The sequence below is a fragment of the Musca vetustissima genome, unplaced genomic scaffold (assembly GCF_032173495.1).
Source record: "Musca vetustissima isolate MV318-11 ecotype Yass unplaced genomic scaffold, APGP_CSIRO_Mvet_v1 utg22848, whole genome shotgun sequence".
NCBI lineage: Eukaryota > Metazoa > Arthropoda > Insecta > Diptera > Muscidae > Musca > Musca vetustissima.
Window position 1 is genome coordinate 15457 of NW_026879901.1, and position 27008 is coordinate 42464.

The 27008-nt window shown below is 34.6% G+C and overlaps 1 protein-coding gene across 1 annotated transcript; it reads left to right on the top strand.

The window, feature by feature from the left end:
• The first annotated feature begins 1058 nt into the window (after nucleotides 1-1058).
• LOC133325085 (uncharacterized) lies at nucleotides 1059-19120 on the top strand. Its single transcript, XM_061533911.1, has 9 exons — nucleotides 1059-1092; nucleotides 2353-2703; nucleotides 5690-5932; nucleotides 5995-6186; nucleotides 6253-6750; nucleotides 17346-17750; nucleotides 17817-18059; nucleotides 18116-18307; nucleotides 18444-19120. Exons 1-9 carry the CDS (start codon nucleotides 1059-1061, stop codon nucleotides 19118-19120), a joined length of 2835 nt encoding a protein of 944 aa, XP_061389895.1.
• The last annotated feature ends 7888 nt before the right edge of the window (nucleotides 19121-27008 follow it).

Consider the following 27008-nt stretch of genomic DNA (forward strand, 5'->3'; position numbering starts at 1 on the left):
GAAAATTTGAAATTAAAAAAAATCTGTGTCAAAAGATGTGTAATTGTAATAATATTATGAGGTATATTGGTATATTTTTTACTAATGATTTCTAATGATGTCCCCGATTCATAAAAAATATGATAATTAAAAAATCTCAATAAATGGGGTTCCTAACATATTTTTATTTTATTTTTATATAAAAATAGCTCGATAATGTGATTTGTATGCTCAGCAAAACCCTCATGCCTCTGGAAAACAATCATAAAAATTATTCAAATATTTGATACGGGATTACAAAATGTTTTCTTTCGGAAAATCTACAACGATTTTTACAACAATTTTGGGTAAGTATTGAATAACATTAGATAACAGAACGTCTTTGAATTTGTTTTCTCCTATTACTACTTTTGGGAGCCTAGGTATACAAAAACCTTCCTTCTCGTTTCCTTAATTAGTTAATTGTTTTTATGCCTGTCCTAGGTGATGAGGGTTGTCATCTATCGATGCCTAGAAGTAACACTTCCTTCATTATTTTTTGCAGTGGTTGGTGTTCTTGCTTAGTTTAGTGTTGCCTTTCCCTGCAGGTGGCGATATCCCCCTATTGACTAACATTAAATAACAGAATCTCTTTGAGTTGGTTTTCTCTTTTGGGAGTCTAGGTTACCACAAAGCATCGTCATCCTTCTCGTTTAGTCCTTGAGGTAGTTTCGTTAATAATTTCATTGTTTTATGCCTGTCCTAGGCCATGAGGGGTGCCATCTATCGATGCCTAGAAACAACATTTCCTAGATTATTTGTGCAGTGGTTGTGGTTCTTGATTGGTTTAGTGTTCTCATTTTCCTCCAGGTGGCTGCCCTAGGCGATGGGGAGGGCTTTCATCTATCGATGCCTAGAAAAAATCCTTTCTTTATTATTTTTGCAGTGTTTGGTGTCCTTGCTTGGTGTTGCCCTTTTGCCTGTAGGTGGCGATATCTCCGGACATTTCGATTTTGTGTTATCCTCACAAGTTGATGCCAAGTTTGATTATTATTATAATGGTAGGGGTTAAAATTTAAATAAGTAGTATAGGATAACCAATGGATTTAAGGGGTTCTTCCCAAGGGGATGTTAGTAAGTATTGAATAACATTAAATAATAGAACCTCTTTAATTTGGTTTTCCTTGTTGGGAGCCTAGGTTTCCACAAAATATCGCCATCCTTCTCGTTTAGTTCTTGTGTTAGTTTCGTTAATTATTTCATTGTTTTTATGCCTGTAATAGGCGATGAGGGCTGCCATCTATCGATGTCTAGAAACATGTATTGAATTACATTAAATAACATAACCTCTTTGAGTTGGTTTTCTTCTATTAAAACTTTTGGGAGCCTAGATTTCCACAACGTATCGCCATCTTTCTCGTTTAGTCCTTGTGTCAGTTTCGTTAATTATTTCATTGATTTTATGTCGGTCCTAGGTCTGCCATCTATCGATGCCTAGAAGCAACGCTTCCCAGATTTATGTGTTAAGTAACGAAATAGGAAAAATAGCTGGAACTTGTTCCGAAAGTTTCATTCTTGGATTAGTTACAATGAATTAGTTCGTTCTGGAACGACCCATATTCTATTGTGTGTGCACCATGTTAATGCGAGCTCTCACACATCGACTCTAATTACGGAGCGGGTAAATCATTCTTGTACATTTTCTAGAAAATAACTAGTTCCTTCGTTCTATATAGTTCCGACAACTAGTTAGTTCATTTGAATCACTCCCGTTTTTCTCTGTTCTTTCCATTGTTTCGCTAACATAGTTCCGATAGCTCCGAATAAAGCTACGGAATCGAAATAAAAAGAGATGGACCTAATACCTATCGTTTAATTCTCGGATTAGTTCCAATGAACTATCTATTGAGCACAATGTTAATGCGAGCACTCACACACATCGGTTCAAACCACGGAGCGGATCTCGTACCTTTCTAGAGAGGAATAAGTTCCTTAATATGTTTCCTTTGTTAAGTATCTGAATCACATATAGTTCAAACCAATTCAATCACATATAGTTCATTTTATTTTTCGATAGGTCCGAAGTATATGGGAGTAAAGTAAGGAAATCAATATCAGAGCGAATCAATCTTTCTCATACCTTTGCTAGAAAATAACTAGTTTCCATTGAAAAACGTTCCCAAAATCCCGAATAACTTGAATCAATATTCGCATTTTTTGGTATAGAGATTCTCTACCAATGTGCATCCAAATTTTGTATAGCAGCTCTCGAATGGTGATGACCTTGGCCTTTCTGTCCTTATTATTATGTCAAAATTATATCTATCTTCTATTTTAATTTTCAATTTAACTCAATTTTAAATCTTCTTTTTCATTTATTTCGTTTTTTTACAGCAATTTTCGTAGCACACCAAAACCAAGTCCATGCCATGGTAATTTTGAATACCACCACAGAGGGTATCGCTGTAACGGATGTAACGACTGAAACCCCGACGACACCAAGTAAAGATATCATTTTGGGTTCATGTATTTGGGCCATTGGTCGAACATGTCCCGACAAAGATGTCGAATTTCATCTATATACACGACAAAATCCCGAAGAATCTCAAATAATTTCTATTCATAATAATTTGGAGAATTCAAATCTATCGGATTCGCACTATAATTCCAGACATCCTAGTAAAATTATTATCCATGGATATAATGCCAATATGAATTTACATGCCCTGGCTAAAATGAAAAATGGTAAGACCGACAAAACAAAACAGAAATTCAACAAAGGAGATCTTCAGAGGAAATTAAATAGAAGATATAGGATGATTTTTACATGGAATTGGATAAGAACACAATTTAGGATTAATGTATTGTCTAGATGTTAAAATTTAAATAAGTAGTATGTTAAAATTTAAATAAGTAGTATTTCAAATTAACGAATATCAGTGATCGTAATTTTGATATTATTTCTAGTAGTCCTTTAACAGTTTTGGCATCGTTGAAATCGTCGAATTTAGGTTAATGATTTTATTCATAATGTGAGCAAAATGGACTGTTAAGGGACCCACTCAGACTTTTGTGACATTTTATACCTCTTGAAGATATAAATTTCGTTCCTGAAGCGTCTCGATGTTTTCAGTTCGTTCAACCATATCGTTCTATCGTTCATTTTAGTTCAATTGCTCATTGGTACACACCAGTTAATACGGCCAATAAACGGAATGACTTACATTAACGATTGGATCAGAAAAATTTAGGACCGACTGGGACGAAAGGAACTAAAGGAGCGAATGTTCCGATCGTTCCTTTTGCAAAATAGTTCCTTTGAACTAGTTCGCAGTTAGGTTAGCGACAAAAAAGTTCTTCCAATGTGGCTAGAATGTCTTATCACCCTCAACATAATCTATGTAATCCTCTTGTCCATGAAACGCCATTAGAAGATATTGTATTTTTTGATTATACTTTAAAAGTCTATAGACAAGGTTCTATTTTAAAGAAGTGGTATTCTTTAATAGAACTTTTGTCTATGCCTCTGGAGTTCTTTAAATGGTATTCTATTATCTAAAGTGCCTTCACTCTTGCCTCTCAGAGGCATTATCCTCTTGCAGGAAACTTCTATAATATATATCAACTTTAGAATATCTAGGAAGGGTTTTCACATATGAAAGTCCTCGTTTATGTCTACCGTTGTAGAAGGCCTGGGAATTCCTTCGGCCTATTAAAGAATCCTGAAAAGCATTATTTTTACGACCCATTCAAGATTTCCTGAATGTTTTCTGTCGGTAAATTGTTTTAGTGTTTTTCTACAGACCTCTACAATGCCTTCTGTACGTTAAAAACTTCTGAAAGCTCTTTAGAGTTGGGCAATCTAGTTCATGAAGTGAATCGATAATTCTGTTTCCGTTTATAAAAATGAACTAGTACCTTAATAAAGTTCCTTTGCTCCATATAGTTCCTTTGCTTTAGCAGCATCAAAAAACTAAGGAGAACGAATGAAGGATATGGCAAAACGGAAATGAGATCAGCGAAAGGAACGAAATCACAAAAAGGAATGAATCCAATAAAGAAACTAAAGAACAGAAATTAGTTGCTATCATTCCTTTATCGGAATAGTTCCAATGAACTAGTTCGTTCCGCAACTACCCAACTCTATAGATCTTCCGTCTGGAAAAACTTTTTGTTACAGAATGATTATTGCGGATCCACCATCAATGAAGGCCTCTGGAAGAAATTATCCTTGCCAAAAATACCTTTTTTAGTATGAATTTCTCGTTCCTTTGCTCCATAAAGTTCTTCTGCTCTAGCAGCATCAGAAATAGGAACGAGAACGAATGAAGAATGTAGGAATAATGAAATGAAATCAGTGAAAAAAATTAGATCACAAAAAGTAATAAAATCAAACAAAGGAACGAGATCAGAAAAATGAACTATAGTGGCTAAAGAACTGTAACTAGTTCCCATCGTTCTGTTTGCAAAAGCCTTCTATAAAAACCTTTGGAAGAACCTCTTTATAATACCAAAAAATCCGTGGACGATTTCATAAATCCCTACTGTATGTTAATGACCCCAGGAAGTTTTTCCGTCTGGAAAGACTTCATGTTACAGAATGATTATTTCGGACTAATTCCACCCATAAAGGCCTATGGAAATGCACCTGTTTATAAAAGACTTTGGAAAGAACCTTGGTAATTCGTTCCGCCTGTTGAAGACTCCTGAAAAGACGTTATCTTACAAAAGATCCATGGAAGATAAAATGAATGCCGACTGTCTTTAAAAGACTTCAGGACCACTTTAGAGTCTTATAGAAGAATACCTGTTTATAAAAGTCTTCTGGTATATAAACTATCAGAGCCATGGAAAAGCTGCATTCTAAGATAGAAGACTTTTATCCGGGTATTTAATATTAAGATAGGAATCAACCATGACGATGTTGTGTATATAACGAAAATCCATGTGTCACTATCTAATCCGAATGAGTTGACGTAGACTGAAAAATCAGCAGGCTAAACTCGATGTGATCCAACCAACTCGAAATGTAGCTAAGGATAAACCAGATAAAACATATCAGGAGACATATTCTAAATACCTTTGCAATAAATAATAAATCGAAGTACAACAGCTGGCGTATGAGATGGAATCTTCAGTATGGTAACTACTCCTTTAATGGATATAGGCATTTAATTACCGAAGGCGTATAATTTTTATTAACGTAGGTCCACTCACCTTTCTAATAAATGGTATTCTGGTCGAAAGTTCTACTAGTTAAGTGACAGGACTGTTTGGGAAAGTGTCGGGTGTAATGTACCTTCAATATGGTAGCTACTCCTTCAATATATATAACTGAGGTAAGCCGCATATAGGGTTCTGAATACAATTTAAATTAATGGAGGTTTATTCACCAAACAGGCCATCGACAGATCCGTTGAAAACGACCGGACAAGCATAGCGGAGTTTTTGCTGGTTTCTGATCTAAGCAGATCATCGACAGAACCGTTACGGACTAGTATAGGAGAGTGCTTCCTGATCTTAGACTTAATCCTGTTTGTAGTTCTGCGAAACATTTCAGATGTAGACTTTCATATACATTCTCTAGAGAAAATTGTTGCTCCTTCCCATTGACTCCATTTAGGAAGGAGACGAAGTGCTACCACCGCGTTTGCGGTATTTTAATTTCTTACAAAAAATAGTATGTGCTCTTAATGCTATCAAGATCTGTTTTTTTCATTTTCTATTCCAGAATATCTTGCCAAGGGCGATTATAATGTCTTCTATATTGAGTGGAGTACCTTGGCTCGGGGTCCATGCTATGTAAATGCTGTCTACAATATTCAACATATTGGACAATGTGCGGCTCAGTTGGTGGAACGTATACGGGATTTACAAAGTTCCGATATACATGTTATTGGATTCTCCTTGGGAGCTCATATTGCAAATTATATTGCGAAAAATCTAAAGAATTTTACCCTGCCAAGGATAACAGGTAAGTAGAATCTTTCCCTTAATTGTTTTATAGAATTCCAATAATTATATAAATATCAACAGGTCTCGACCCTGCCCTACCGCTATTTGTAACCTCGCCAAACGAAGAGAAATTAGACAAAACTGATGCCACATTTGTCGATGTGATTCATACAAATGCCTTGGTTCAGGGTAAATTTGAGAGATGTGGTCATGCTGATTTCTATATGAATGGTGGCATATTTCAACCGAATTGTTTTCGGGATAATCCGATAAGTATGTCAGGAGTCTGTTTTTTCTATATTTTTTTAAAAACATTTTTAAACATTTTTTTTCATACAGATCCCTTCCCATGTTTCCATCATCGTGCTTTGGATTATTATTTGGAATCTATACGCAGCGAAAAGGGTTTTTGGGGTTGGCCATGCAGTTCGTATTTTGCCTATGTTGTGGGAGAATGTCCTCGAACAAATTACCTGGTGGAGGTGGGCGAAAATATGTCCAAGACTACCAAGGGTATGTTTTTTGTGGAGACAAATGGTGACTCGCCGTATGCCATGGGAAAATGGACTGATTCAATAAAACCTAGTAATAATAATACGACGGAATCAAATCATGAAGAAATTATAGATCAGTCTTCAGATGATTTAGCAACATCGAGCAGCCGTGTAGAACGTCTATTGGTATCAACCACCAATCAATGGGAGAAACTAAATTATCATTTTAATTATCCACGTGTTGGGGCCAACAAAGAAAGAGGAGTGTTTGGAGAGGTGTGGAATGGACAAAGAGTTTTGACTAAAACGAAAGGGGATCATCACAATGTATTAACTACCGAAAGTCCCTTTCCGAAATCATTTTGGAATGATGAATAATCACCAAGGCCACAATTAAAAAATACGTTATTTTTAAGTTTAAAATTGGATTCAAAATAAAAATTAAATTAAAAAAAAATAAAAACATGCATAATTTTGATTAAATTTAAGGAAGTATACGTTAAAGTCGTTCAAATCATGTTTTCAAGAATAGAAATTTTTCCTGGAAGTTAAATAGTTCAGATGCTTTATCAATGAAATTGACGAAGTCAATGAGAAAATTCGAGACAAGGAAGAGATAACTGATTTTGTAAACCAGCATCGCAAAATGGCATTGAAGATGTACTGCACAATTGTGAAGCTGGTTTACACAAAATTTGGGAAGATTCGGCCGTGGCAAGAGGTACATCTTGCACAGCAAAATAAGGACAAACAGCAATTCTCACGGAGAGTTAAAAAATTGTAAGAGGAAGGCATTGGTATCCCGAAGATCATGCTAAAGCATATTGGCCCAGCAGCAAATGTCAATCACATCCTGAGTGCTAAAATCGAAGATTCAATTAATAATCGTCCTCACTATCCAACATATACATCTCTTAATGTTATGATCGAGGCATCAAACTCAAACGATTGCACGATCTTAGCACCTGGAGTAAACGTCGGCAAAATCGGAAGAAAAATTAACACCATGCCGATGAATAGATGTACCCAGCTTTATTTACACGAAAATAGGAAAATTGGCTTTTGGAGGGTAAAAAGCGTCGGTTGCTAGGGGATTTCAATGTCCATCATGATCTTTGTTATTCCGTCCCAGGTAATGGCCAGCGCTGGCAGAGCAAATTGACAGTTCCATGTTTCACACGGTGAATGAGGATGCCCCTACGATAATTAGACGAGATTGCCATTGTCCGGATCTGATAAATGATATAGTCTGGCAACCCGTAGTTTCTCTTGGTTCAAACCACCTCCCCATCATCGTTTCCGTAAATACATCACCCGATTTCATTACATCTGAACGCCGAACTTCCCTGAACCATGGTAAAGCTGAGAGAAATTTTACCAATCGCCGCTTCAGAGAGCTGCACTATACCTATGCCTCATACCCTTAAGTGTCTAAGAAAAATTTCCGAGTCATATGCTGCAGACGAATACCCGAAAAGGCGACGATACATGCGAATGAATGTGATGAGCTTCGTCATACAACATCTGAAGACCCAAGAGGAAATAACTCACCCTTTTAGGTCAAGAGATTAGCGGAAAAAGTGGAAAGCAAAAAAAGCTTTGCAACATTAGAGCCGCTGGAAGTAGTTTATGGGCAACGGTTAAGGGACCCCCCCCCCCCCCCCCCCTTCTCGGGGTAAATAATTTTGTTGACTTAATTCGAATCTACACTAATTCAAAAATGTCTCTACAAAATTTCATGCGAAAATCTCAAGAACTCTTGAAGATATAGCCGATTTATTGTGTCAGCATCAAGTGACGGCTGAAGGGCTTCTCAAACTTTAAACGCGTTTTTCTCTAAACGAATGACGGGCACGATAACTCAAAAGCTAATAACCCAATCGATTCCAAATTTGTACACGTTTCTCTGTGAGTGTATAGCTATCGTATGAAGACCTTCCTTACTTTTTTACTTGGTTTTTGGTCAAAAATCGGCGATTTTCCAAAAATATTTTTTCAAAGGTCCACCATTTTGTAAATTTTAGAGCGAAGTCAATAATCCTAGTTCATACGAGAGCCAGACATGTACTCTTTCTAACACCGTTGAAATTTTCAGATTCCGATGTTCCAGTGAGGAGTTATCATGCCCGCCATCAAAAATAAGGACTTTTCTTTAATTACAAAAAAAGAACAACAAAACAATTACAAAAAATTTTTGTAAATTATTTTTTTTTTCTTATAAATCTTCAAATATATATGTGCAATGTTACAAACCTTAACAAGCATTGGCATTGATTTACCAGCCCATTGAAAATCTTGAAAAATTAAAATCGAGAATGGGGGAACCCCCCATTCTCGATTTAAGTCACTCTCGAATCCCGGCTGTCACACTTAGCGACGTAACGGTGACTGATCCGAAGAGGTGCGCCAGTTTTTTTTTACCGACAGTTCATAGAGCACCCCGAGAGTGACAAGGCGAAAAGGAGTGTGCTGCGTTGTATTAGACCCCTCCAGGCGAAGGAGGTGGTAATAATATACAGTGTAATATACAAAGGATGGTGTTGAAGATGTTATTCGGAACGCTAAGTCATTCAATGCTTTGGCCCCGGAAGGAATCTACATTGTAATGAAAATGTAAGTGGATGAACCTGAATCAACCCATATCGTGTCTAAAGCCTGGAAATTAGACAGGGTGTACCCGCTACAGAAGCCAGACAAGGATGCCAGCAGAGGTGAATCGTAAAGGCCGATTTCCAGTGGCGAGACGCTTAAGCCACTACTCCACCCTCTGATTTCCAGTTGTTCAACATTCAAATTGATTCCGGAGGCTGCGCAGCACAGTAATAGCATAGTCATAACCACATATATAAGCAGAGCACTTAACCCGAGTGATAGAACAGTTTTAGTGGTTCTTGATATTGTCAATCACTATAAGCTATTCAAGGACATAGAGAAGACCACCCTCCGAGCTAGTTGAAACTTTGGATAATCAATTATATATGTGGTCGCCATTCATATGTGGAATTCAGAAACAAGAAGTCGAAACCAAGTGGTTTGTGATAGGCGATTATATGGGTCACAATGGTCAAGAAGAGGAGGTTGTGATCATGGAAGTTGTGATCTATATCCTGCGGGTATAGATGGTCTATTTAACGGTTGATACATCTTGGTAGTGGTCAATTTTGTTCCAGAATTTTTTACGAACTCGTGCCTTGGGCTGGGATGAACGGGTTAGAATCACACACAGGAGAAGTAAGGCTGAGTAAGCTGGTGTCCGCACGGAGTTAGCCCCTAGCCGCATAAAGGCCTACGTAACCGTATGGGTCACATCTCCGGAATTGTTTAACCTTTACCTTTCGTAATGCATGCGGATGGTTGTACGATCTTGGCGTCGGGCAACGTTATTGATGACAATTGTGAAAGCTTAAATGTCTATATAGCTGATTTAGTACAGTTCTTCCATCTGCTTGTGTGTTATCGCCGGAATCATCCAAGCCATCACCTTATGGATAGGACTCCCCACCCAGGCATGGAATCGGATACCTACATAATCTAGAAAGAGATACCCAACGATACGGAATCGCTTTGGACGCAGCCGATCCAGATTTGTTTGGAAGATGAAAATGATTTTGAATATTCGTCGAATAAGAGCAATGACGTCGATCATGATTAATATCGATCAGATTATCATAAAAAACCAATCATTTCAATAAAAACGTCAAGAATAGCCTAGACCGAAAAAAACAAATCAGGTTCGGTCGAAAGTGAAGGTTTTGCTCTCTGTTTTTATGTATGCATGTCCGTCCGTTCGTAAAAAAACATTAGCAGAGGTCACTTATTTGGTCCAAGGACCAACCCTATTGAAAATGGAGAAAATCGGTTCAGTTTTATATATAGCTTACATATATATTTTCGTACGATTTTATCTAAATAGTGCATCAAGCTTCTAATTCTTGTCCGATTGAGACACAATTTTGCACAGCGTACTGAATTAGGTCCAGCCTGATTTATGCGAAGTTTCATTGAAATCGGATAAATAGTTTCATAAATAGTTTCGAACGATTTTATGTGAATGATGCACCAAACCCCCAATATTTGTGCGATTGAGGCAAAATTTTGCACAGCGTACTGAATTAGGTCCAGACTGATGTCTTGTTGAACTCAATTAAGATTCAGATTTAGCTCCCATATATAGTTTCGTCCGATTTTATGTGAATGATGCACTCAACTCCCAATATTTGTCCGATTGAGACAAAATTTTACACAGAGTACTGAATTAGGTCTAGACGGATATATGAGAAATTTTGTTGAAATCGGTCCAGTATTAATTATAGCTCCCAAATATATTTTTGACCGTTTTTAAGTAAATGGTGCACCAAAGACCCAAAGTAGGACCGATTGCCACAAAATTTTGCACAACGTACTGAAGTTAGTGTAGCTAATGTGTGTCAAAGTTTTGTTGAAATCGGTTCTGATTTCATTCGTGAGATAATGTCAGAAAGAATTTCAACCACCAAACGAATCGAACGATCGTTGCTGTAAAATGAGCACAAAACGAAAATAATGTATTTTGAATCATTCGCGAGCGAATTTTTGCGCACCCTGATATATAGGTGAACTCAATAGGTGTATTAAATACAGTAGTTTACATTAAAAATGGTGGGAGTATTTCTTCTATATATACCCCATTAATTATGGCTTTATTAGTGCAAAACAAATACATTTATATAAAACTACTTACTTAGATTACAGAATAGTATTTTCAAGTGGACATACCTGAAAAAAGAAAAAAAAACAACAGTTAATTAATTAAATATAAGAAATTTTTCTTAGAATTCTAACAAGTAAAAATTACGATAAATTTGGCCAGGCCAAAATTATTATACCCCCACCATGAGGTGCATATTCAAAATGTTTAAAATTGATTATTAATTTGTAGGGGAAAAAATATAAAATATAAATGAAAAAGGCATTAAGTTCGACCCACCACCATAGGTATACTGATGTTACTTGAAATGAACATATTGGGAACATATCAACAAGTATACCTATACCAACAATTGTTCTTGTAAACCATAATGTATACCAAATACAAATTTCAGCAATTTTTAATAGAGATTTGTCCTAAAATCGCAAAACCTCAAAATGTGGGCCCATTTTGTCGATATGAGGCCATGAAAATATTAAAAATACCATTTTCGGTATTTTTAATATTTTTAATATTTAGGTATCGCAATAGGGGGATAGGGCCGATATGTTATATTTCATTCTCAAACTTGGCGGTTTTAGTTTTTGGAAATCGTGCTCAAGAACCCCAAAATACTTAAAATTGGGGGTACCCTTATATGGGAGCTATTCCTAAACGTGGACCGATATATCCCATCTTCGAACTTGACCTGCCTGCAGACAAAAGACAACCCTATTACAAACGGAATAACAAAATTAATATACCCCCCATAATATGGTGGAAGATATAAAAATAAAGGCTTTTAGGTGGTCTAGAACGTGGAATGGGAAAAGACAATAAGTCCACTTTTTAGAGAAATTGAGATTTTGATACAGACATGTTCTATAAGTAAATATACATCGATTTGATAATATATCTACAAATATCTCATTTGGTCCGATTTTACACATGTCAATGGCTGTTTTGATACATCATGTAAAATTGTAAAATATGGACTTATTGCCTTTACATGTTAAGTCAAAGATATGCGTATGCAGAAACATGGACATGTATTGAAATAATGTTCTATGCAGAACCAACTCACATCCACTTCGGAGTACTAAATTATAGTCACTTCGGGTTTTAAATCAAAATACTTTTAAAACTGCTGAGCAGGGATCCCAAAGGTTGGAAAACTAAAATATCAAAAAAGAGTAAATTCCGTAGAAAAATATACCAAAACTCCCCAAAAAATCGCTGGTAGAGAGATTTTCTACACCAACTGGCCGATAAATCTCCTACTCGATACCAAACAACTCCGGAGTATTAGCAATGCGGCTGCAAAACTGCAAAGCACTATCCTAAATGTTGCGAACTCTATTTCGATAGACAAACGGACATGGCTAAATCAAGAACTTATGCTGATTTTGTCGAAGTGTTTCAAACGAAACAAAAAACGTTTTGCACTCCACGCCATGGTGGATTTGAATTTAGTCTAAATAAAACTAAGGTTGGTCTCCACATATTTTTAACATATCAAAAATGCTGTTGACCAGTGTCGTTGTGAATACCAATGACCCACAAAAAAATGTTAAATCTCTCATCGAAATTTGTAGACAATTTAATTAATTCTAATATACATATGTATGTATATTCGGCAAATGGAGGTCGTTGCAATTAAATCTGCGTAAATCTTCTTTTTTAATTTCACATCATAATAACTTACACTTTCCACATATTAAAAACTGAAACGAAAAAAAGACTTCTGTGTACCGTATTGTATTTGCTGGAGATTTAAGGGAATATTCCAAAAGTATTAAAATTTTTAAATTTTAGACGCACAAAAAAACGCACAACCCACACCAAATACGAGTACACTGCCCGCTTTACATCCACCAGCCAGCCAATTGTGGTCTCATACATAACTTCTAAGTGGTCGGTGGGCAGGTAGATAGATAGGTAGGTTGACAGCTAAGTTAGCTAAGCTAGGTAATATGTTGACAACAAATAATTACGAATTACGCTTAAAACTCTCACTTCTTATAATTCCATAAGTGTGGAAGTGACGACGACGGGGACGACTACTGATGATTGTGGTGATGATGACGATGTTCGTCAACAAAACATTGTCCATATTAATTTGCTGCTACGATTAAGCTTACCTTCGTCGAAGCCATCAACAAAATGGTTAGACCAAAGAAATTGTCGCTATTCAATATCAGTTGAAATATTGACCGTCTAGTGTGTACACAATTATTTTTGAGTGTGAGTGCGCGTGCGTAGTGCGTGGTGTATTTCGAAAAAGGCAGACAAAAAACGGAAGTTTAAAATTTTTAATCACTTTTCTTCGTTCGATAAGCGGCGTCGTGTTTCACTTACAAAAGAAAGGAAAATTATTTGTAATTTGTTTAAATAACGAATGTTGTAATATTGAAGATCGCGGTTAATGAAAAAATAAATATGTCAATCATATGATATATTCTAAATTAATATTCATATTGAAACAAGTGTGTCCTATCCTAGAGTGCTAAGTTTTATTCCTATATCAATTAATGTTATTATAAAAAAAACTCCCAACAATGTTGAAATCAAAAAAGTTATTCAAAATTAATTCAAATATTTATTGGATATTATTTACAATTATTTTGGGTAAGTATGACATAAGTAGAATTGGAAAATAATTTAAACCAGTAAGTAAAGTAGTAAAGTCGGATGGAGCTGACTATATGATACCCTTCACCACTATGGGTATGTATCCTAAACGAATGCATCCTAACAGAAGGGCCATTAACATGAAATTGGAAATGAACATGAAATTGGATGACCTAACATATGTGACCTTTATCTAAATGTGAACCGACTTAGATCAATCCACAAACATGTCTTTCGTTTGTTACAATGGGACAAAATTATGTAAATCGATTTAAAGCAAATATCAATAAGCTCAATTTTGTACGTTGCGTAAAATTTCATGTCAATATTACAAACACGAGGAGTTTGGTGCAACGTTTACTTAAAATCGGATGAATCGATATATGGAAGCTATATCCAAATATGAACCGATTTCAGCAGGTTTTGTTCCGAAACTATATATGGAAGCTATATCTAAATCTTAACGGATTCCAACAAAACTTCACACGTTTAGCTATACTATCTACAGTAGGTTATGTAAAATTTTGCATAATGCCAAATTTCGCGCAAACCGAAAGATATATAGGGACTTTGGTGCACCATTTACATTAAATCCGACGAAAATATATATGGGAGCTATATCCAAATCTGAACCGATTTTCAGGAAACCTGACACAGATCATTCTAAACCTAATTCATTACGCTGTGTCAAATTTCGTGCAAATTAAAAGATATATAGGGACTTTGGTGAACCATTTACATTAAATCGGGCGAAACTATATATGGGAGCTATATCTAAATTTGAACCGATTTTCAAGAAATTTTACACATATCATTCAAGGCTCAATCCAGTACGCTATGCCAAATTTCGTGCAAATTGAAGGATATGTAGTGACTTTAGTGAACCATTTACATTAAATCGGATGAAAATATCTATGGGAGCTGTATCTAAATCTGAACCGATTTTTCCCAATTTCAATAGGGTTCGTCCTTGGGCCAAATAAATGAGCTATTCCAAATTTCATCCAATTCGGATCATAAATGAGACCTGTACTTTGTTTAAAATTTAACATGGACAGACGGACGCGGACGGACAGACAAGCATAAATCGAATAAGAAAGTCATTCTACGCATATTCTCAAAAGAAACCACAGTGGAGTGAAGGGTATAAAAATCTACGCCTTGTAAGGACCTTGGAAAAAAATATTAAAAAAATCTACATATTGTAAGGACCTTGAAAAAATATTTAAAAAATCTACGCCTTGGAAGGACCATGGAAACAATTGTTTAAATATACTACGCCTTGTGTGGACATTGTAAGGACCTTGGAAACAATTGTTTAAATATACTACGCCTTGTGTGGACCTTGTAAGGATCTTGGAAACAATTGTTTATATATTCTACACCTTGTATGGACCTTAGAAACATATTTAAAAAATCTACGCCTTGTATGGACCTTAGAAACAAAGTTCTTTAAAAAATCTACGCCTTGTATGGACCCTAGAAACAAAGTTCTTTAAAAAATCTACGCCTTGTAAGGACCTTGGAAACAATTGTTTAAATATTCTACGCCTTGTATGGACTTTAGATACGAAGTTATTTAAAAAATCTACGCCTTCCATGGAGCTTGGAAACAATTATTTAAATAATCTACGCCTTGTATGGAACTTATATACAAAATTAGTTAAAAAAATCTATGCCTTCCATGGACCTTGAAAAAATTAATTTAAAAAATCTACGCCCTGTATGGACATTGGACAAAAATTATTTAAATAATCTACCCCTTGTAAAATAAATAAATTAGTTAAATAACCTACCCCTTGGAAAAAATTATTTTAAAAAATCAACGACTAGTTTCTTATTACGAAATCAGATTTGTCCTAATTTTTCTTTAAAGAAAAATCTGAAGCTTTTTCTAAATTAGGAATATTTCAAAATTTAAATTCCAATATTTATGACATCTGTAGAGAAAAAATCTTCAGACTTTGATAACAAAATAGGCACACCTTTCGAATACGAATAAAAAATTAAAACTCTATTTTTATTTTGAATACCAATTTTCTATGAACGTATCGTTTATTCTTTCCCTGTCAACAATTTAGTAACGAACCGAGAAATTTACTCATTTGCTGTGTGCCAGCCTCTTATCAGAGATCCCAACATCTCTCCAGCATTCTAATCACGTTAGATTTTTGTATCTTCTCAGAATCCAAAGTGGCTACTTTTTTTAAATCTTACCACCAATGACCTATATGAACACCGGTAGATTTATATTTTTCTGAGATTTATAGTATTTTCCAAGTATTTTTTTGGTTTAAAAAAAATTCAATTCAATAAACAAAATATTGAATATCGTAAATTGTTACACTCCCCCGCAATATTTTATTTTAGAAATAGAAAGTTTTCTCTTTTCTTCGGTTTCTTGCTGTTGTTGTTGTTTAAAACTTATCGTCGTAGGTCATGTACGAATAGTGCAGCAACACGACGCGTAATACACTCAGCCATACAATGTACGGATACAAACACACACACACATACATTGTTATAAACGTGTTCGTAATAATTTTATTTAAATTAATAAGGAAATGAGCGGGCAACGCTGTAATGTAGGCATTTTTTAGATTTTATATTGAATATTTTAAGGCATTTATTGATTTCAGGGAATGATAGACAGTAATTACACAGGGTTACAAGTTTTTAAATAGTTGTTTTTCCCCAAAACAATAACAGTAACTGATTTTTGCATTCAAAATGAAATATCTACACTGAAAAATAAATATCTTCAGTCGTAAAACGTGATTAAAAAAGTCTACGCCTAGTGTGGGCCTTGGGAAAAAATCATTTAAAAAATCTGCGCCTTATGTGTAAGGACCTTCAAAAAAATTGTTTAAAAAATCTGCGCCTTATGTGTAAGGACCTACAACAAAATGTTTAAAAAATCTGCGCCTTATGTGTAAGGACCTTCAAAAAAATTGTTTAAAAAATCTGCGCCTTATGTGTAAGGACCTTCAAAAAATTGTTTAAAAATCTACGCCTCATATGGACCTTGGAAAAATGATTTAAAAAATCTACGCCTCATGTGGACCTCATATGGACCTTTGAAAAATTCATGTGGAAAAATTGATTTAAAAAATCTACGCCTCATGTGGACCTCATATGGACCTTTGAAAAATTTATTTAAAAAATCTACGCCTCATGTGGACCTCATATGGACCTTTGAAAAATTTATTTAAAAAATCTACGCCTCATGTGGACCTCATATGGACCTTTGAAAAATTTATTTAAAAAATCTACGCCTCATGTGGACCTCATATGGACCTTTGAAAAATTCATGTGGAAAAATTGATTTAAAAAATCTACGCCTCATGTGGACCTTTGAAAAATTTATTTAAAAAATCTACGCCTCATGTGGACCTCATATGGACCTTTGAAAAAATTATTTAAAAAGTCTACGCCTTATATGGACCTTGGAAAAAATTATTTAAATATATACCCCTTTTATAGATCTTGTAAAAAAAGTATTTAAAAAATCTAGTCCTAATATGGGTTTCTAAGAAAATTACTTAAAAAATAATTTTTGTTATTCAAAAAATCATCGAACCTTTTTTATTGATTTAAAAATGACCTTTGAAATTAACCCCCTTCCTTTTTTAATATTTCAGCATTCCCGCTGGCCCACACAGCTCGAGTCAAATCCATTTTTAGTTCCTCTCCAAAAGTGTCGACTACACCTAAACCTATACCTCATGCATCACTGCACCAGGCCACAGAAGTTCCCAGTACAACAGAGCCGCCAACGTCAACATCAATGATGCCAAAGCCAAGTCGTGATATAAAAGTTGGACCATGTGTATGGTCTATAGATCGTACATGTCCCGATAAGGATATAACATTTTATTTATATACCAGACGTAATCCTTCGGATCGTCAATATATTTATGTAGATAAAACTCTGGAAGCCTCCAATATTTCCCAATCATTTTATGATAGTCGGCATCCAAGTAAAATTCTCATACACGGTTATAATGCCGATATGTTTCTGCACCCACTGTATATGATGAAAAATGGTAAGTGGTCTCCCACACCGCTCCACTCCCGAAGAAATTTATTAAATCGACTTTTTCCCCTTTCAGAATATCTAGCCAAGGGCGACTATAACATTTTCTATGTGGATTGGAGTAAACTGGCCATTGGACCATGTTATGTCAGTGCGGTGCATAATATACGCCACTCGGGCGCCTGTGTTGCCCAATTGGTGCAACGTATTATGGATATGGGTAGCAAAGATATTCATGTTATTGGATTTTCTTTGGGCGGTCATTTGACAAATTATATTGCCAACAGTTTGGATTCATTCCTATTGCCAAGGATAACAGGTAAGTGGGAGGACGTTTGATGTAATGGAAATATTTTTAAAATATATTATTTATAGCTCTAGATCCCGCCATGCCATTGTTTGTGGGCACGTCGAAAGATAATAAATTGGATCCCTCAGATGCCGAATATGTTGATGTTATTCACACGAATGCCATGATTCAGGGTAAACTGGAGAGATGTGGCCATGCCGATTTTTATATTAATGGTGGCATAGTACAGCCAGGATGTGCGACAGATAATCCTTGGAGTAAGTTACCCATAAAGATAGGGCTAGATTTTTTTGAATGCTTAAATTTTTTTTAAGATCTGTATTAGGCTTAAATGTTTTAAATAATTTTTCCAAGGTCCATCTGTTCTAATATTTATTCCTTTTCCCCTTGCAGATCCCTTCTCCTGCAGCCATCATCGAGCAATTGATTATTATCTCGAATCGATACGTACAACCAAAGGCTTTTGGGGTTGGTCATGTAGTTCCTATCTCTCATATCTCCTCGGTATGTGTCCGCAAACAAATTATCTATTGGAGGCTGGAGAGAATGCCAAGAAAACCACCAAGGGAATGTTCTTTGTGACGACAAATGAAAAATCACCATTTGCCCAGGGCAAATGGACCGATCTGCCAACTTTGGGTTATAAAAATCCAAATAAAACAATGATGGGCGGAGGAGGAATGCGACCACCACAACCAGCATCGATTACTATTTTACAACCCCAACATCGGGGAGATCCTCTAATGCGTCATATCGATCAATGGGGAAAATTGGATTATAATTTTAATAACTACAATCAATATGATGCGGCGGGAAATATGCATGATCCCTATGATGATAATTGGACTTATTTTAGTGATGATCCAGTGGAAATTGCCAATGATGTTAATGCAGCGAATTCGGTGGAGGAACAAGATATGGGCGATTATACATTCCCGGGGAATTTCAAACATGATGTGTTAAATGGCGAACGGGAAATGGATGATATTGAATGGGAAGAGTATAAAATGAATGCAACGCGGGGATATATCGAGAATAGTTTGTTTAATGTTCCCATATTGGGAAATTAAAGTATTAATTTTTTCAGAAATAAATGAATTTAAAATAAGTAAAACTATTTGAAATAGTTTGTTTTAGTAAAAAACTTCTTTCTCACTGAGAACGAATCGATTAAAAAACCATTATTTTTTTCCAAAATCCAAATAAGGCGTAGATTTTTTAAAAAATATTTTTCCAAGGTCCATATGAGGTGTAGATTTTTGTACCCTTCACCACACTGTGGTGAGTCGATTTATACATGTCCGTCCGTCTATCCGTCTATCTGTCCATGTTAAATTGTAAACAAATTACAGGTCGCATTTATAATACGAATTGGATGAAATTTGGCACAGGTCACTTATTCGGCCCAAGGACGAAACCTATTGAAATTGGGAAAAATCGGTTCAGTTTTAGATGTAGCTCCCGATTTAAGGTAAATGGTGCACCAAAGTCCATATACAACTTTCGATTTGCACGAAATTTGGCATAGCGTACTGAATTAAGTCTTTCGATGTGCACGAAATTTGGTATATTGTACTGAATTAGGTCCAGAATGATGTGTGTTAAGTTTCCTGAAAATCGGTCCAGATTTAGATATAGCTCCCATATATAGTTTCGTCCAATTGAATGTAATTGGTGTACCAAAGTCCCTATATATCCTTCGATTTACTCGAAATTTGGCATAGCGTATTGAATTGAGTTTAGAATGACGTGTGTCAAGTTTTAGGGAAAATCGGTTAAGATTTAGATATAGCTCACATATATTTTCGTCCGATTTTTTGTAAATGGTACATCAATGTCCCTATATATCCTTCGATTTACTCGAAATTTGGCATAGTGTACTGAATTAGGTCTAGAATAATGTTTGCTAAGTTTTCTCAAAATCTGCCCAGATTTAGATATAGCTCCCATATATATTTTTCGTCCGACTTAAGGTAAATAGTGTACCAAAGTCCGTATATATCCTTCGATTTGCACGAAATTTGGCACAGCGTACTAAATTAAGTCTAGAATGATGTGTATTAAATTTCGTGAAAATACGTTCAGATTTAGATATAGCTCCCATATATATTTTCGTCCGATTTTATGTAAATGGCGCCCAAAGCACCTATATATTTTTCGATTTGCATGAAATTTGGCATAGCGTACTGAAATGAGTCTAGAATGACGTGTGTCAAGCTTCGGGAAAATTGGTTAAGATTTATATATTTTCATCCGATTTTTTGTAAATGGTGCACCAAAGTCTCTATATATCCTTCGATTTACACGAAATTTGTCATAGCATACAGAATTAAGTTTAAAACGATTTGTGTTAAATTTCTTTAAATTGGTTCAGATTTAGGTATAGCACCCATATTTATTTCCGTCCGATTTTAGGTAAATAATGGACCAAAGTCGCTTTGAGTGTAATGCGTAATGAATTGAGTCCGATTTTATGTAAATGGCGCCCAAAGCACCTATATATCCTTCGATTTGCACGAAATTTGGCATAGCGTACTAAATTAAGTCTAGAACGATTTGTGTTAAATTTCGTGAAAATCGGTTTTAGGTAAATAGGGCACCAAAGTCGGCCAGCCCGACTTTACTACTTTCCTTACTGGTTTAAAAATATGTTTTCAATGCCTCATAAGGCGTAGATTTTTTTAATAATTTTTTAAATCCTTGTTTTTATTTAAAAAATAACTTTTTCAAATATATATGTATTTGCTAAAAACTAATTCATATTAATATCACATTAATCTCCTTCAAAAAAAAAAACATATAAAAAACTACAATACAACTTACCCTTGAAACCAATCGAAAAAAATAAAATCAAATCTGCTCAGCCAACACACAACAAATTCCGAACTTTTTTTATACGATAAAAAAGAAAAATAATAAAAAACACTGTTTTCTTCTCAAAGAGCCACCCCTATCGAATGATTCACAGTTTATTTGTTTGTTGTGATGTGTTTTTGTTTTTCGCCCCACCAAACACTATGGAATAGCAGCAACAGCAGTAGCATATTATACAAATTATTTGCCATTTGGAAAATGTATGAGTGAGCGGGCGTCTCATGCCAACAGCGGTATCATCATCACATTCTTTTCGTAATCAAAAAGATGAATATTTCTTTCCTCCATCCACAAATAAAAAAATATATATATTTATATGAATATTTTATATCTAGAAATTTATATTCACCGACTAAGATGAAAAAAAACAATATCAGTCAATCATTTATTTATATACAGTGGTGGTCACAGAATTAAAACATTTACTGTGGTAAACATTTTTTGATCAGACCTCGAATCGTTTGAAGTATTTTTTAAAATTTTTTAATTCAGAACACTTCGATATACTGTACTTAAGAGATTTAGTGTGAAAATGGAAAATTATTCCATGCAATTTTTCCATAAATAACTGTTTTTATGAAAATACATCGGCTTTGAAGTGGCCATATAATTAAAACATTGTGTGATTTTTTACTTTACTGTATTTTTTGAAAATATTTTTAAAAAAGCTCTTTAATTTAGTTAAATTATGTAAACTAAGCATCGATAAAGTCATTTACTGATAAAATTTTTTGAAAAAATCTGTAAAATCTATCAAAATCGCCAAAAATTTGTACAGTACACCTTACATTCAGAAAATATCCCTTATTATAGAAAATAATGTTCCGAATGCACCAGAAATTGCTAGAATTAGTATAAAACTATAAACAATTCTCAGAATAAATAAATATTTGAAATAAAAACTGAAAAAATGGGAATTAGCCTAAAAGAACGACTCAATTTCGATAGTCTTTATTGAAGAAGGCCGGAATATTTTTGCAGTATGTGAGGAAATATCGATTGATATTGGCATTTATTATATCAAATCGATTGTTCGAGTAGTACAGAATATATTTTATCAAAAAATATATCAGTCACAACAGAACGAACAGAGATCAACACCTATGTTGACGAGAAAACGTTTCTGGTACACAGCAGCATGTTTGATGGTTAACTCTTGACCCTTAAAATCTATTGAACATGACAATATTTTTCCATAATAATATTTTTTTGAATAGTATAATGTCCATTTAATCTATTTTAGCCTTAAAGAAGAAAAAAATTTACAATTTGACAAATATTTAAAGTCTTGTGTTGAGCATCAAAAATACTGCCATGTGCCAGAAACTTTTACTCGTCAACATAGGCGTTGATCTCTGTTCGTTTCGTTGTGACTGATATATTTTTTGATAAAATATATTCTGTACTACTCGAACAATCGATTTGATATAATAAATTCCAATATCGATCGATATTTTATCACATACTGCAAAAATATTCCGGTCTTCTTCAATAAAGGCTATCGAAGTTGAATCGTTCCTTTAAGTTAATTGCCATTTTTTTGAGTTATTATTTCAAATAAGTATTTATTTTGAGAATTATTTATTGTTTTCTACTAATTCTAGCAATTTCTGATGCATTCGAACCTTTATTTTCTATAATAAAGGTGATTTTCTGAATGTTAAGTGTACTGTACAAAATTTTTGGCAATTTTGATAAATTTTACAGATTTTTTTCAAAATTTTTTTCTGTAAATGATTTTATCGATGCTTAATTTGCATAACATACCTAAATTTAAGTGATTTTTTAAAAAACATGTTCAAAAAATGCAGCAAAGTAAAAAATTACACAATGTTTTAATTATATGGCCACTTCAAAGTCGATGTATTTTCATAAAAACCGTTATTTATGGAAAAATTGCATGCAATAATTTTCTATTATCACACTAAATCTCTTAAGTGCAGTATATCGAAGTGTTCTGAGTTAAAAAATTTTCAAAAATACTTCAAATGAATCGAGGGCTGATCAAAAAATGTTTACCACAATAAATGTTTTAATTGCGTGACCACCACTGTATATCATCAGGGAACAACAACATAAACACAACAACAAATAACAACCAACAGCATCCTCATCATCAAATCTCATTAACATCCTCTTTTTAATGTTGCAGCTACTCTGTGGTGTCCGCATATCATGTCCGTACGTACGTATGTCTGTCTGTCTGTCCCACTCATCATCGACGACAACAACGTGTCGTGTTTTTATTTTCAGCATTTTTTGCCACTGCTGCTGCTGTTGTGTTTTTCTTATTTTCACAATAGATTTTTTTCGGTGCTAATCATACTCATGTGAGTTTTCTCCCCTGCCGCCAGCCGGCTCCACTTCCTCCCACACACACACCACACCCTCACCTTTGTATTTTGAAATATTCGCTTTTTATATTTTTAGAGATTGGACTAATTTTTTTGTTTCATTTGATTTGGTTGGTTGTGTGAAAAAAATTAAAAGAATTTTTATATTTCAAAAAAAAATATTTGCTGATGACCACTTGAAGTTCAATTTAATTACAGAAAAAAATATGTTTTTAATTTCCTGAAATTATCAAATAATTAACACTGGGTGGAGGGGGAGATATGTGAGAATATAACGCTACAATTAACACATGACAGATCCGCAGGAGGAGATTTAAAAAAATATGTAAGGGTTATAAAGAGGCGTCGATTCAAAACAAATATTTTTTTCGAATGACTGTCAAGGCATTTTAATACGAGTGGATTTTTTAAAAATATTTTGTCAAGGCCTATCAACAGGCGTGGATTTTTATACCCTTCACCACACTGTGGTTCATGGTATTATGTCTTTGTGCGTATGTTTGTAACAGGCAAAAGGAAACGAGATAGACACATAGTTCCTTTTGCGAATATCCATAGAATCACTTTTTAAGTCGATTTAAGCATGTCCGCCGCCCGCCCGTTTGTCCATCTAACTGTACATGTTAAATTGTAAACAAAGTGCAGGTCGCATTTTTGATTCGAATTGGATGCAATTTGGCACAGCTCATTTATTTGGCCCAAGGACGAAACCTATTGAAATTGGGAAAAATCGGTTCAGATTTAGATATAGCTCCTTCGATTTGAACGAAATTTGGTACAGCGTACTGAATTAAGCCTAGAATGATGTGTGCTAAGATTTGTGGAAATCAGTTCCGATTTAGATATAGCTCCCATATATATTTTCGTCCGATTTTATGTAAATAGTGTACGAAACCCCCCACAGTTTCTTCGATTTGCACGAAATTTGGCATAGCGTACTGAAGTAGGTCTAGAATGAGGTGTGTTAAGTTTCTTAAAAATCGGATCAGATTTAGATATAGCTCCCATATATTTTCGTCCGATTTTAGGTAAATGGTACACCAAAGTCCCTATATATCCTTCGATTTGCACGAAATTTGACATAGCGTACTGAATTAAGTCTAGAACGATGTGTGTTAAGTTTCGCGAAAATCAGCTCAGATTTAGATATAGCTCCCATATATATTTTCGTCCGATTTGATGTAAATGGTGCACCAAAGTCCCTATATATCTTTCGATTTGCACGAAATTTTGTTCATCGTACTGAATTAAGTCTAGAATGATGTGTGCAAAGTTTCGTGCAAATCGGTTCAGATTCAGATGTAGCCCCCATATATATTTTCCTCCGATTTTAGGGAAATAGTGCACCAAAGTCCCTATATATCCTTCGATTTGCACGAAATTTGGCACAGCGTACTGAATTAAGCCTAGAATGTTGTGTGATAAGTTTCGTGAAAATTGATTCCGATTTAGATATAGCTCCCAGATATATTTTTGTCCGATTTTATGTAAATGGTGCATCAAAGTCCCTTTATAAGAGGGGGAACATTGACATACAAATATAAGGATAATATGTACAATATACCCAAAGTGGTGAAGGGTATCTTATAGTCGGCCTAGTACGACTTTACTACTTTCCTTACTGGTTTAAAAATATTTTTTTAAGACCAGAAAAATATTTTTTCAAGGCCTATCATTTGCCTGGATTTGTTAAAAATGATTTTCAAGACCTATCAAAAAATGTGAATTTTTTAAAAAATATTATTTCAAGACCTCTCAACAGGTGTGGATTTTTTTTTATTTTTGAATGTGTTAATTATAAAATTTGATTTCATCAAGAAAAATTCAATTAGCAGTTCACCAAGCGGAAAATTTGTTTTATTTCTGATATACTTCTCCTTTTCTTTTACATATTGCTGATTTGCTGCTAACAGCCTGCCCTCTTTTTGTGCTTCTCCTTGGCAAATACATACAAACACACAAACACACATAATTTGGCATAGTTTGAAAATTTTTTGAAAATAGATCACATTTAGCAAAAACATTTCTAATTTGTTCGACACTATTATGGGTGGGTATTTACCTGAGCATTCCATAGAGATCAAAACAACGACGACAACGGCAAATCAGATGTCGTCGGACAAGATGATCATCTTCATCATCATCATTCGCATGGCAAAGAGACAAGAAAATTACAGTGGAAGCAGTGGACAATTACAAAAGTGCCAATGCCCACATAAAATATTTTTCTATTTCCCCGACAGTCCGACACACATACCCCGTGCATATATAAATAATATTCGCAAAGTATCTCTCTTCAGTTTGTTTACATTGGCACTTTTACTTCCGAAATATTTCTTTTTTCAACACAAAAACTTAAAAATACAAATTTGAAAAATATTCGCATGTATCGTTAGGTATGGTGGTGGGTATGGCATTTGCCGCCGAAGAGTATCAAAATATCATCATGTAGGCATTTTTCGAAGTGTGTTATTTAAAAATAAAGCCAACAAATAAATAGGTCTTAGAAAATATTTTTGTTTACTCACGGTGCGGTAATTACTACAACGGACGACTACGACTCACTCGACGGGATGTTTCATTTTTCACATCATGAGCGGTGAACGAAAGAAAATATTTTGTTTTGGTTTTTTTGCAAACGTAAATGTTAATGAGTTGAAATGAGAAAAAACCCAGAACAACAACAATGAAAATACTTTAGAAAATTCTTAAAATGGAAAAAAAATATTTAAGTGTTTTTAAACTAAGACATTTATAGCGTTTTTAAGGACCGATTGACCTTGAAAAATATGTTTTAAGAAGCCGGAGAAAAAATATTTTTTAAAAGTTTTGGATTTCAAAAAAATTAAAACAAATTATTTAAAAAAATACCCGCTTTTGTTTCAAATTTGCCCTTGTAAAAACATACTTTTAAAATATCCGGACCCTGTAAAAATATATTTAAACCAGTAAGGAAAGTAGTAAAGTCGGACGGGGCGACTATATGATACCCTTCACCACTTTGAGTATATTCTAGATATGTCTTCTAACAGACGTCGCCTTTTTGAAAGAACATTGACATGAAATTGAACGAACTCGATATTTATGTCTTATGATAAATTTAATTTCATCAGGGAATACATACACTGCATACATTGCACTATGGCTGAAATCGCAATTTTAGCGGCATAAAATATATCCAGACAAGCAAGCTTCCCCAAATTTGGAGTGTAAAATTATAATGTTAGAAAAAGTGAATTAAGAAAAAATGGGCGGGCCACGCCCATGTTGGCTTCGTTTTTTAACGGAATTGACTGAAATTTGGTATTTTATAGAAAATCTCCCTACCAAAAATTATGTATATTGGACTAGTTCTTCGGGTAGCCCCATATAACGGTATATCCCATTATTCGGAATTTTTGATATTTTGCACACGTTCCTTTAAAAAATAGGCTGTATTTATGCATTTTAGGTTCTTATTGGGTAGCAAATCTTCCTACCAAAAACTATCGATATTGGTCAATTTGTTAAAATAGTCCCCATATAACGGTACCTCCGAAATATCGGTATTAAGGGGAATTGGGGTACTTTTTTCAACCATGTTGGATATAATTTTATATTTTGGATTCTCATTTCTTGGAATGACTGACGTCACAACTTGTGACTCACAAGTAGGGACGGATAGAAACTATCTGAAGTATTAAAAAATATTTGTTTAACAAAACTGTGGACGGTTGAACCATTAGACCCA

Coding starts and splice junctions, on each gene's coding strand:
- LOC133325085 (XM_061533911.1), top strand. CDS start 1,059: ATGGATTTAAGGGGTTCTTCCCAAGGGGATGTTA. Junction 6,751..17,345: donor CAATGTATTAACTACCGAAA/GTCCCTTTCCGA, acceptor TTAATATTTCAG/CATTCCCGCTGGCCCACACA. Junction 18,060..18,115: donor CCTATTGCCAAGGATAACAG/GTAAGTGGGAGG, acceptor TATTATTTATAG/CTCTAGATCCCGCCATGCCA.